Source organism: Equus quagga, unplaced genomic scaffold (assembly GCF_021613505.1).
Source record: "Equus quagga isolate Etosha38 unplaced genomic scaffold, UCLA_HA_Equagga_1.0 203_RagTag, whole genome shotgun sequence".
NCBI classification, from domain to species: domain Eukaryota; kingdom Metazoa; phylum Chordata; class Mammalia; order Perissodactyla; family Equidae; genus Equus; species Equus quagga.
The window spans coordinates 9,668,557-9,682,594 of NW_025798627.1; the positions used below are offsets into that span (position 1 = coordinate 9,668,557).

Genomic DNA, 14,038 nt, shown 5'->3' on the forward strand with positions numbered 1-14,038 from the left:
ATTTTTGAAGAGAAATAAATGTTGTAAATGTTAACAATGATTTTATCAGGGTTTATTAGTGAAATTATTTTCTGCATTTTCCCTTCTCTAGGGGTGGGGAGAAAAGCATGTGCTACTTTTGTAAACTTGAAAATTAAATACTATGTTAAAAATCTAAAAGAGAAATGGACATGCTTGGATGATGGCGTAGAATAATGTTTCTTAAATTTTTGATTTGATCTCAGGAGCCCTTTGCACTTTTGTAAGTATTGATGACCTCGAATAACATTTAGTAGGTTTACCTATTGATATTTACCATTTTAGAAATTAAAACTGAGAAAATTTTTTTAGACTTATTGATTCATTTAAAATAACAATAATATATACCTATTTTGTGCTAACATAAGTAATGTATTTTTATGAAAATAACTATATTAACCAAAACAAAAACTTAATGAGAAGAATGGCGTTATTTTACATTTTTGCAAATCTCTTTAATATCTGGCTTAATGAAATACAGAAGGATTCTCATATTTGCATCTGTTTTCAATCTGTTGCCATATGTTGCTATGGTTAAAATATATGGAAAAAATCTGGCCTCATGCAGATATGTACTTGGAAAAGAGAAATCCTCGCAGACTCGCCCCCACGCCCTCAAAAGAAGATCTTGAGAGCACCCAGGAGTGCTTAGCCCTTCCTCTGAAGTAGAGGAGGAACTGGAAGTCAGATCTGGATTTGAGTCCAACTGATTTATTTACTAGTTGTGTAATTTTTGCATGTCATTTAAGCCTGCTGAACTAATTGTTAATTATCTATAAAATGAGGTTTGTATCCTACCCTGCAGATGAGAAAATTCAGTGGGGTGTTGTTGTGAAAGTCCTTTGCAGTAACAAAACAAAGGCTTGGGATACAACACATGTCATTTTTGTATTTTCTCTATTTAATCAAATAAGACCTTTTATAGTAGTTATGTATGAAGCTCTGAGAGTCATAGATGGTAAAGGAATAATATTTCAATTCTGTACGTTCCTTTTAAGCAAATGGAAAATCTATTTTTTACAAGAGGATATCAGACTGTCTCCTTTATTATTCTTTCCTATCCTTTCTCTCCTAACTCTGACTCTCCTCTTAGTTCATCCTTTTAAACCAACGCTCTAGTTGGGAGTTCTTTCTGAATTTCGGCGGTCTGAAGGGAACCCTGCCAGACCAGGGAGCGCTGCATTCTTACTTGTCTTGTTCTTTGACCCATTGATACACTTTTAATGGCTACAAATAACTTCAGGATCTCACACTGTCCATTATCAAGCAAAGAGCTGAATAGGGTTCTTCTCAAAGAGACTGTTTGTATTTAATCATCCCTTAAATGTAGTAATAAGAAGAATGGTAGGTTATATTTTATTAATTTTTAGATTTTATGAAACTCATTCATGAATAGTTCCTGCAACAATACTTGGAAATATGAATGGACTTTCATTATGCAAACAAGGAATTGGGCTCTGATGATGTATGGGGCCCTCCTCAGGTCAAGAGACTAGTCAGAGGCTGTCCCAGGACCAGAGCTCATGTTTCCATGGCCCTGTACTACCAGAGATAATATTCTGTACTACAATTCTTTCAGAAATATCACACGTCAAGTTCTTAAAGACACAAGATGAATTTTTGTTAGTTTCCTTTCTTTTTTTTAACCTAAAATTACCTTGATTATACTAGCTACTCATTTTCTTTCTTCAGGATTTGGAATTTGGAGCTGTGTTTATCTTTCTAAATACTTTATAAGACTCGTAACACTCACAGAGTAGATAAGAGAGGGACCCACAGATGTGTGTTTTCTACTTCTCTCTGCTGTGTTGACTCAGGCTGCTGAAAAACCAATTTGGAGTGAGCTTAGAAGATGAGATGAGGTTGCTGTGTGACAAACAGAATTCAAATCTATGTATGGTTACTGATTCATGCACATTTTTTCTTGAGTTATGTCTTCTTTTGGAAGCAAAATATGGGTGTGGTTCTACAAGAAACAAAACCATGCAGAGTATTAAAAATGCATTTTTTTCCTACAAGAGTAAAGATGTGAGGGATATTATTGATGTTTTTCTGTGCCTCTCTAATGACAGAGGGTTTTGGAGAATCCGCTTCAGTAGTTTATTAGTTTGTTATTATTTTGTTATTGTTTATTACTGGGGAAATCATTAGAAAATCATAGAACTCTGAAATATAATAAGTAACATAGATATTTTCTTGAAATACTGACTAGTCGGCTAAAAGATGAAGGTATTGTTAAAGTTGGGATTTATTGCAGTTGGCTTTTAAATATTTCCTGGCTCCTTTTCCCATCTCCTTTACTGAAAATACTTCATGCTTTTAAAATATTAAATGTTGCTTAACACATTTTCAAGTATTAATTTTTTAAGTATTAATATTAATTAAAATATTAAGATTTTTCCCTCTACTTTGTAGTGTTGAGTGGCCTATGATTTAACTTTGCTATGCTACTAACAATTTCTTTAAGTCACTTGAATGTTTCCTCTGTCTTCTCTAACCTCCCTCCAGCTCCTCTTTGTTGGAATGCTATTCATTCTTTGAAGCTCTGCTTAAATTCCACCACGTCCATAAGCTCTTTCTAGATTCCTTGTGACTCTAAGCCCTTTTACCCTACCCTGTTCTTCAACTGTTCTATGCACTTCTATAATAGAACTTATTCCAGTATTATGTGGATTAAAGATATCTGAGCTTGTGTTTATTACCACCAAACCAGGAAAGCCTTTAGAATGCCAGGACTATGTCCTATATATGTTTGCATCCTCAAAGTTCTCTCTCAACAGATGTGCATTATATTGAATTGCGTGCAACTTTTGAAACCAGAACCACCTCTTCCTTAAGTAGGTGGGAAGGCCACATTAGGATGAGCAAGGCACTTTTGAAATGAGGATGTGGTGGCCGATGCTCATGCTTTAGTAGCACAGTCATTCTTAATTCTTCCAGTGACTGATAATTTCTGTGTCCCAAATAACTGAAGTAATCTGGAGAGTTTTTAACAGATTCATAAAAATTGAGCAGAATCTAGAATAAATTTAGTAAAAAGTACATCGTGGCTTCTAGAGCCCACTGATGGGCCTTAGAGATTGACTACAAGACGTGGATTAATAAAGGGTCTCTTCCTACAAATTAATGTGTATAAATTTGCTTTTAGTTATGTTAATAGGGAGAGAAACTGCCAGACATCCTAAGTATCTCTTACTTGTTTTAGCTATGTATTATATTTATGGGAAAGAGATTTCAGATGTTCTAGGAACAATTTTCCAGATTGCTCTCATTCCAAAATCATGGAAGTAGAGATGATGCTGAAAGGGAAGACAAGGCACATTTATAAAATCTCATTCATCCAATATATCTTATGATTGCAATTATTCCAGAGAAAGCAAAAGTAAGTCTCTGTAAAACAAGAAAATGAGATCCATGTGCTCCTCCAAATCTCATGAGATGATATCACTCATATACTTGAAAAAATATTAAAATACTGCAACTCCAACTGGTGAGTTTCTGAAACCTGTATTAGTATTTTCGATGTGGTTGGAATAGTAACCACTTTTTTGTAGTAAGCGATCACAGGAGGCTTTGTTTTCTTATCCTTGGATGTCAAGGAGAACTCAGATTTATGTGGGTTCAATAAGAACATACTCAAAATCAAGTTCATGAATTGCTCTTTCATCAGCTTTTTTTGTATGTATGTGTATTTGTGTGTGGATATCTACATGCTATAATTAAATAGTAATTAGGGCAATATGAGCTAAATGTACAGAATGCTCCTGATTTCTAAGCAGTATAATCAATGAGCCAAAGGGTCCTTGTGGTGTTTAGAACATTGGAATACTTGCCTACATGGTGACTAATTTTAATACTTAATTAAGACTTCAATTACTGTGGTCAGAGCTTATCTTAATTCATAGTTGTATATTTATACTGAAGTGAACTCATTGATTACTTGAAGGTATTTAAATAAGAATTATAATCCAAATATGTCATATATTTTTCAAACAATAATGTCATTTTAGCTTCTTAATGATTATTAAAGTACTTATAAAGAATTATGATAGTAGGAATTGTGAGCAGAAATTTCTACTTTTCAGCCATAATGAAGATTTGACCACTGCCGGCAATTTCTCATTTGATATACCTACATTTGGGAGAGGGAGATAGAGATGAATCATTTTATTACTCATAGATTGTCTAAAAAAGCATTTTTAAAAATTGCTATTGAATCTTCTGACATACTGATAATGGGTGTAATTATTTTTATTCAAACACTGGACACAAATATGAAATGTAAAACAAAATTACAACATAAATGACACTTAAAATGACAAGTTTATAAAAAATGCTATCCTTTCTAAAGAGCCAATTTACAAAACCTTCTTGAATCTCCTCTCAAAGGCAGAGAATTCCATAGCTCTGCAAAACAGAACTGAAGTTACCAAAGGGGCTGATGGCATAGTTTGCCCTAATACACAGGAAAATTTCAGATATTAAATAAAGTACTGATGGCCTTGTGAAATGTGGTAAAATATATGATATTGATTTCCTTGCCCTCTACTGCCATCTTCATTCTAAGGACACATTTCCCAGACCTCTGGCCACCACGTAATTGTCCATTGAACAATGTAAGAACTCAGTGTCTGATGGGCTGAATGATTCCTCATTTTGTGGAGAAACAGCTTGAGACTCTTAGACTCTTTAATTTTGTTAAAAGCAGTATATGGAACATAGCAAGCTCATTTGGTATAAATGGCCTTTGGTGTTATTGAGTTTCTGGACAATTTCCCCTTTGTAGCCTGTACCTAGTCCTGCCATCTAAAATGTTTCCCTCAGAGGAAGCCCTGACTCATAGGCTCTCATTTTAGCTACAGAGAATTGTCTATTCCAATACAAACAATCATCTATGTTTCAGGATTTATTTGGCTGAAATAAACAATGGATTAATTGCTAAGAACGAGGGAATAAATAAAAACATGTAAATGTTGAAGTTTATAAAAAAGGAATGAACTGCTGATACGTGCATCAGCATGGATAAATCTCAGGACCAGACACAAAAGGCTACATACTGTGTGATTCCATTTATATAACATTCTGGAAAGGCAAAGCTATAGGAACAGAAATCAGACCAATGGTGCCAGAGGTAGGGGTGAGAAGAGAAGATTTGACTCCAAAAGGAGGAACTCTGGGGTGAAGAAAATATCCTCTAGATTGTGATGGTGGTCAATGTTTGTATACATTTGTCAAAACTCAAAGAAGTGTCATTCCTAAAAAGGTGAATTTTGCTCTATTTAAAGATAGCAAATATAATAGAAAAAAGAAAGAATCAAGGAAATGAATGGAGCACCCTGTGTGGGTAATTAAACTTCCTTCTAGTTACTTTGGGTTTTGATCTTTAAGTAAATTATAATAGTTTAATTTTAAACTGACGATAAATTAAATGTTTTTAAAAGAAGCATTAACACAGTTACTTATTTTTATTTAATCAGCACTTATATAATATTACCTTTATGCCAGACATTGTCTAAGAGCTTTACAAATAGCAACTCATTTAATTCTCATCACAACCCAGTGAGGTAGGCTGTATTGTTATTCTCATTTTGCAGACAAGGAAACTGAGCTGCAGGGAAGACACGCAATTTTTTCATAGTCACCCAGCTGGTAAGTGGTGGGGCCAGGATTTGGGCTCTCAGTCTGGCTTCAGAGTCTGTGCTCATAACCACTATGGTTCTGCAGATTTTATCATTATTATTATCATTTTAGCTTTTTTCCAGCTTTATTGAGGTATAATTGATAAATAAAATTGTATATATATTTAAGGTGTACAACGTGATGGTTTGATACATGTATACACTGTGAAATGATAACTTCAATCAAGTTAATTAACACATCCATCACCTCTCATAGTTACCTTTTGTGTGTGTGTGGTGAGAACACTTAAGACCTACTGTCTTAGCAAATTTCAAGTGTACAAAACATTATTATTAACTGTGGTCACCATGGTGTGTGTTAGATCCCCAGTGTGCAGACTCTTTTGATTCTACCTTCCTAGTTAGTAAAATTTGAATTACAGTTTCATCATGAGGTACAATGGATAGAGTGCTAGAGCTTGGAAACCTATTTTTGAGACCATCATTTGCATGGTGTGACTTCTGAAAAGTCACTTAATCTGTCTGAATCCTGATATAAATGGGGATGATCATCCTGCCCATATTATTTTACTGGGTTATTGAGAGTCTTAAGCATGTGTGCACTTAAACATATAAAGTATGTACAATGTATGTAAAGAGTTGGGTGCTACACAAGCCAACATTATTTATCAGATCATTTATGATTTTGGCTCACAGGACTTTCCATAACTTCTAAATGTGACTGTTTATAGCTCTGGGAGATAAGACAATATTTTTTTTAAATGGAAAATTTGAAAACTTTTCTCAAAATATGACATGCTAAAATATAAATATCCAGATTAAAATGAAAGTTCATATTTTAAGAACTTAAAAATTTCTAATACAAAAAAGAAAATATTTCTAATTATGCCTAAATGTAAAAAGATATATTTTTAGTATAACTAGTCAGATATAGATAACCTATATTTATAAAGTTTGGATATAGATAGCATTTATAATTAAATTCATTTATTCATATATTTGTCTACTTGAAAAGATATTATGCTAAAGATATTTTGATGGTTTCTCCCAGTATTGTCATTTGTTTAAAAAAAATCAGTGGTGGTCTTTAAGTTAAGGAAATAAACATCATATAATTTCTTTGAACCTAAACTCCATGTTAAGAGAAAATATTGTGCAGCCAGAGTTCCAAATCTGGATCTAGTCATTTCTTGATGTGTGACTTAATATAGGTTATTTAGCTTCTGTGAGCCTCAATTTCCTTTCTTCATCTGTAAGATAGGGAAAATAATAGCACTCATCCCAAAGCATTGATTTGAGGATTAATACATACATATAAAGTGCTTACATCGTATTTGACACATAGTAAGTACCTAATACATTCTAGCCATTATTACCATTATTATTAATATTATTTTATGGTTATTATTTTCACAGTGGCTTTTGGCCGAAAAGAGAGTATATTCACAATAAGCGGTCTGGTTTTCTGTTCAAAAATGATGGTTATGCTATTTCATAACACATATGCGGAGAGATGCACCTAATCAGTTATGTGCTCTTCTTCTACTCTATTACCAGTTTCTCTTCCTTGCTTAGATATTTCTTTCACTAGGACCATCATTTTCCTAGTCCTCTGGGGTTGACATTTTAGAATAATTTTTCTTTATGCTCACTGCTACTTCTGTTACGCCATTTCACTCATCAAGTTCTACTGACTCTACCAAACAATATGTGTTCAACAAATAACTTTGGGGCAAATATAAATAACCCAACAGTGTCCATAATCTCAGAGAGCTTCCAAGGTGGCAGAGGAAACAGACTGTAAATATAGTGTGATATTAGAGAGATCTGCACAAAACTTGTTGGTCTGTTCTATGAAGGAGCAGAGTGGTTTGCCCAGGAGCAATACTTGAGCTTTGCTGGCTCTGTCATCCGTTTAGCTGGCAGAGCTATCTGCAATTTGTCCCTTCATCTAACTTCTCATATTTCATCAGTAATTTTATTTCTAAAATACATCCTGAATCCCTCTGCTTCTTTCTATTTCTACTGTACTTTCCTAAGCCAAGCCACCATCATCTCTCATTTGGACTAAAAGCACTTCCTAATTGGTGTCCTCACTTCCATCCTTGTCTTGCTATAATACATTTCTCACAACGCATTCAGAGTTCTAAAAAATCAGTACATTATAGTCTGTCATTCCGCTGTTTAAAAACTCTTTATTAGATTCTCATTGCATTTAGGAAAAAATCCAAACTCCTCCCTATGACCTACAAGACTTTAATGATAGGCCACGTCTCCACCTGATATCAGACCAGGCTAGCTGTATGGCTTTTTACTACTCTTGCACACCCAAAGTTTATTCTTATCTTTGAGAGGAGGAATAATGGCCTCCCAAAGATGTCCTTGTCCTAATCTCCAGAACCTGTGAATATGTTACCTTGTGTATTAAAAAGGACTTTGCAGATATGATTAAGGATCTTGAGATGAGGGAAATTATCCTGGATTATCCAGGTGAACTCAGTGCAGTTACATGTGTCTTTAAGAGCAGAGAACCCTTCCTGGCTGTGGTCAGAGAAAGAGATGTGACCACAGAACCAGTGTCAGAGTGATGCTATGTTGCTGGCTTTGAAGACAGAGGAAGAGGCCATGAGAATGTGGGTGACCTCTAGAAGCTCGAGAAGGCAAGGAAATGGATTCTCCCCTAGAACATCTAAAGGAATGCAGACTTGCTGACACCTTGATTTTAGCCCAAAGAGACCCAGACTCCTGACCTATACAACTGTAAGATAATACATTTATGTTGTTGTAAGCCACTAAGTTTGTGGTAACTTTTATGGCAGCCATAGAAAATTCCAGGCCACTCACATTTGCTGTTCCCTCTGCTTTGAATGCCCTTTTTCCCCACAGTTCTCCAGGGATAGATCTTTTTCAAATGTTAGGTGTCAGATTCACTGTTACTTTCTTAAATGAGTCTACCCTGATGGTCCTATCTTAGCATACCAACACCCCACTCCTGAGCAATTGTAAAACAGCACGCTGTTTATTCCTTCGGGGCATATCACTGTCTGGAATAACCTTGTTTGCATATTTGCTCACTTATTTATTGCTGTCTTTCCACTCAAGGTTGTAAACTCCATAGCATCAGGGACCTCGTCTGTGTTGTCCACAACTATATCCTCAGTGCCTTGAGTAGAACCTGGCAAATAATAGACTCTCAGCAAATATTTGTTGAATAAGTGAATGAATTAGACCAGGAAGGTGGTTACTTCAGGCAAAGGTCAGAGCCTGAGTAAAATGCTGAGGTGTGAAACTGCATATGTGTCTGGGAAAATCTATGTTTGCAATGGCTGTAGCCAGAAGAGGAAAGCAGAGGAGATGGGAATCAAGAAGTAGTCATTTTCCTCTTCTTCTTCTCCTCCTCTTCCTGATTAATATCATTATTATTTTATTATTATTATTATTTTAAAATATCGTGTTACTATATCTTATAAGTACTTGGGAGTAAAGAGAAACATAACAAAGGCAACAAGACTCTGACCAATTGGATGTGAGCTGAGGGAGAAGGAAGTGTCTTCCTATGTTTCTGATCTTTAGGAGTAGGATAACAGTGGCAGTGTTACTTGATATAAAGAACAATGGGAGATAATGGTTTCATTTCTGAGTGTGAATTTTGCAGCCTTGTCCAGAGGAGATTTAATGCAGGCACTTGGAAATACAGGTCTGCAGCTCAGGAGGGAAGCCTGGACTGGAGGTCATTAGCATGTAAATAGAAATAAAATCAAAAGACCTAATAGTTAATATAGTTCAAGATAATGGGCAAGGAGAGAAAAGAGCTGATAGTACAACACTGGACAGCACAATAACTTTCTGAGAAAAATTAGTAAAGGAAGTTTGACCAGAAGAGCAAGGGTGTAAGAGGACTATGTGGGACCGGGAAGCCATGAGAGGCAAGAATTTCAGTAAGAAGGGAGTTGCTAGCGTACCAAACACTATGAGGAGGAAAGAAGAAAGACCTTTGGGTTTATCAACAAAGGGGTACTGATGTCTCCTGCAGTGCCGGTGATGCTATCCTGTGCACAGGGTCAAGTATAAGAGGGAGGTGAAGGAGCGGAAGGACAAAAAGACTAGAAGGTGGGGAGTTAAGAGAAACCTTTGTTTTGTGTTTCTGTTCTGAGGAAAGAGTGGAGGGTATTGACAGAGTAATGTCATGAAGGAGATGTGAGGGGAAGGGATAAGGAGACAGGAAGGATCAACTCTGCAGGGTGCTGACACCCCTTTTCTCCCGAGGCTGCAAGTGTTGGTGTCGGGTAGATCTAAGAGCTAGGAGGCAGTGAGGACACTCACTGTGGAGGCAGACATCTCTGAAATAGAATCCTAAATCTACCATTTGTTAGCAGAGCAAACTGGAGCAGGTAAACTTCTTTGAACCAAATCCCTTATATATGACTACAGAAAAATAAAAAATAAAAAATACCTTTTAGGGTTGCTGTGAAAAAATTGAATTGATAAAAATTCACCCACTGTGTACGTATTATTATAATATGAACACTTGGGTTTGGCTACATTGGAATTGCAACAGGTTTCTGAGCTCCTCACTGAAGCACAGATGCCTAGAATCAGTTCTTCAAGAACTAAGAAATGGTCAAGCCCTCTATCCTGAATTCAGCCACGTGTATTAAACAGATACACCTGGCCAACACCTTCTGTACATTTTACTCTTTTCCAAATTGTAATGTAGGATTCCAAAGCCAAATACAGTAGAAAAGCCCAGTCACAAAGCTCCAAAGGACAAGAGAGAATGCTAATTTATCTCAGCAATTCTGAAAATATTTGCTATGGCCCCATCATACCGCGTGCTTTTGGTATGCTGGGAAGAGGATGCTGAAACCTGAGGGAAATGTGACAGGTTACATTGCGTTTTTAATCTTTCTTGGAAAGGCTGTGTTTACAGTTAAATTTAAAATAACTGTTGAAAAGCTAATAATAACTGTTCTAGTAACAGATTCTAAGATACTGGTCTGAGCAAGCACTGCATGTTTACATACACCGATTCTGCTACAAGTCCTGTGATTTTATCTTATCATCTTTGTACCCTCAGCATCTAGTACACTTTCTGCGAGTTGCAGATCCTCCATAGATGTTTTTTGTCTCTGCGCTTCAGTTAGGATTTGACACAAGGTGCCTGAAAATTGTGCCAAGGCTTTGGTATTGGGCTGTTAGTGTCTAAAGTGGTCTCATGGGAGAATAGAACTGGCAGCCCATAAAATAGTTAAATTTTTTTCTGTACATTTATTTTCCTGCTATTCCTTATGAATATTTAGCAAGGTGTTTTTCAAGGACTGGCCTCTCTCAGATATTCTAGAATGTATTGGCAGTAGGGTAATATTTAGTCCTTACTCACCCCGTTCATTTAAGTGGGAGCAGGACACCCCTCAGGATCAGAGTTGTGGTGACAGAAGTAATTGAAATGAGACATGTCTAAGTGCAACGTTAAATTGAAAGGTACAGGGTTAGAGCTGCTTGGAAAGCTGACCTCCTCTGGAATACTTCTCCCGAGAGTCTAGCTCCAAAGCTAAAATTCAATGGTTTTTGGATTTCTTGTGTTAAGAAAAGCGGTAAAAATGAATTATTTAGCTAATCTCACCCTATCATCTCTTCATTTTTCTGTACTTCTGCTGGGCTTAGTGCACGTCACACATATTTATATGCTCTGGCTTATGTTTCTTTATTTCATGTAAATGTATTTTCTTAGCATCTACATGTGTTCCTTAAAGGCAATGGGCATGACTTTGACTACTTTTTTGTCATCCTCTCCCTCCAGTGCTTAGCCCAGTGCAGAGTACGTGATCACTGCAGAGTAACTATAAACAGTTGACTCACCTCTATTGTATAGAACAGCCATTCTGATTCTAGGGGGACTCAAGGTAGCAAATGTATTACATTGTGTAGAACATTAGTGTGGCGCAAAACGTCATGAATATTGCTCTTAAATGGCGTGTGCAACTGGGACCACCATATTCCCCCAAAAGCTAGTTTAGAGATAATAACACCACCTTCTACTTTTATGTGGCTCTTTGCAATTTGGAGCTGAGTTAATAATACATTACTCATTTTAGTGTCACTAAGCCCTGTACATTGGTCAGGGCAAAGCCCTTTACTCAGATGAGAAAATTGGAGTGCACAGTGATAGAGGACTTTGTGTTTACGAAATTGGAGAGTGGCAGATCTGATATTTGAAGTGAGGCTTTCTGCAGCCAAGGGCAGTGTACTTCCCATTCCTCTGCACTGGCACAGTAGACTGTTTTTCCACATTAGAAAACTCTCTAGGACAAGAGGGACCTGCAGATGTGTCCCCCTAAACAAGAGAGATGGAGAGATAAGGAGAGAATATTAATTCAGAGTATGATGCATCACAAATTTATCTGTCCAAAACAGTTTCTTCACCTGGACTTTACCTGGGCACGGTTTTAATAGTCTCCTTTCAGAATCTGGGAAAAGAAACAGTCTGGCAAGGGGGCAAGAATACTTCCTCTTTAGTGAAAAGAAAGGGTTAAAATGTGATCCTTTGAAAGTTTAAGGTGGACAAGAGTTGTGAATTATCTACATGCCAAAACTAGGTGAAAAGGCTGTATTTCGTCCCTAATGTCTTTTTCGGTTTATAGGGAAAAAGTTAAGGGGTGTGTGTCTAGAGGAAGGGTTAAGGAGGAGGGAGAGAATAAGACTGTTTCCTTCTAACAGCCTTTCTTTGAAAAAAAGAAAGGAAAGAGAAATAAACGTTTCTTTCTGTGATTAAGCCCCATTTATGTTTAAAACGTAAATGAAAGAGGGATAGTTCAAGGCGCAGAGGCGCGTGTTCTGATTTGGTTGTTTACCATCAATCAGACCGTTGCTTGGCAGACACTGGATGGTTATGAGCCTGAACAAGCTGAAAAGGGGCAGGAAAAGAAGTGGAGGCAGCATTCTTCCTATTTAAAGCTGCATCACTTGAAAAAAGTTTTCGCAGACTGTGCTGGAGCCGGTGCTGAAAAAGGGGGTTTGCAGAGGCTGCCCTGGGGCTGGTGCTGAAAGAAGAGCCCGCAGCTGACTTCATGGTGCTACAATAATCTTAGAAGCTACTTTTCACTCCCAGGAGGACCCACATGTCTAATATTTAGACATGATGGCAAACTGGGTGGAAGCAAGACCTCTCCTCATTCTGACTGTTTTATTAGGGCAATTTGTCTCAATAAAAGCCCAGGAAGAAGGCGAGGATGGTGAGTTAGCCGTTTGCTTTGCTTGTGGTGTTTATTGCACGGTTTGGGAAATAGGTGGAATGTTAAGCTCAGGAAGAGAGTGAAGAGGAGGTTCTGGTTTGAAGTTGAGAAGGGGGCTGACAGCACCTGGAAAGGGCTCGGAAGACAATCGGGATGTTTGTAATTCCGTAGCTTCTACATCTGTCGTTGGAAAGAGTACAGTGCTGAATATTTCTGGGAAAGCCTAGGATAAGTCCTTTTGCCTGAATGTGGAGAGTGGGAAGTTTAAAAGAAAAGAAGAGTGCTTAAAACGAAGCACTAAAGGCGCTTTTAGTGAGAAGAGCCCTGCTCTGTGGGCTGGCGTTTTCAGAGCAGGGAAAAGTTGCCGTAGAGGCTGGGTAGGGTGGAGTCTTTTTTTGTACGGAACTTCAGCAGCTTCATAAAATTCTTTGTTTAGAAAAGCCTCTGCAGCTCTCTGATAACTGGTTTTTCTTTGTCTTTGGCTTCTTATTCTTTTCTCTTTACAGACTTTCACTTCTCCGTTTTCGTTTGCGATCTTAAAATCACTTTTGCTTAGTGAGAGACAGTCTCGTTTATTTCTCCATGACAGAGGCTGATAGAAGCCAGATTTCTTAAACAGTGGTATTTTCCCACCCTACTGACTTGATTATCAGGACAGTGGTGGCTCCTTCTTGGATGGTGAAAGGCAGGAAATCAACATGCCTTCTATATAATTTATTTATCGTGGAGTGTTTGTATGGGCATTATTCTTTAGCCACAAGTGTTGTGTCTTTTCTTTTCTTTTAATTTAAGACAAATCTTGCCTGGTTACCAGGTTTTTTCCCTATGCAATTTGCATGTGTTAGGGTTGGGTTATATGGTATGGTTAAGCAAAAATGCAGGGCTACTATAGTATATAAGAAAATGTTTAAATTGATTCCATTGATTATTAAATTCTTACTGTCCAGGGCTGATTTCAAATACAGACTTGTACTCTTTCATAATAGGCCTAATAGATTTTCATAACTGTTTAACATCAAACTTAAGCTATTAAAACTTAGCACATTTATTAAACTTTTCTGTTACTATCTTTTGTATATATTTTTGTGTGTGTATATATATATGCACACATACATATACACATGTACGCGTGTATATATATTTTTAGTA

At 36.8% G+C, this 14,038-nt stretch overlaps 1 protein-coding gene across 2 annotated transcripts in view; it reads left to right on the forward strand.

Annotated features, from left to right (window-relative positions):
* The window catches only part of LOC124233469 (collagen alpha-2(V) chain), a 402,012-nt gene that overhangs the window by 247,644 nt on the left and 140,330 nt on the right, over window positions 1-14,038 (forward strand). Inside the window, exon 1 of one of the 2 annotated variants that reach the window (XM_046650582.1) lies at window positions 12,607-12,889. The exons of the other annotated variant lie outside the window; for it this stretch is intronic. Within the exon in view, the coding sequence (XP_046506538.1) occupies window positions 12,793-12,889 (97 nt within the window). The 5' untranslated portion in view covers window positions 12,607-12,792. Of the gene's footprint in view, window positions 1-12,606; window positions 12,890-14,038 lie in introns of those variants that run through there. 2 annotated transcript variants of the gene reach the window in all.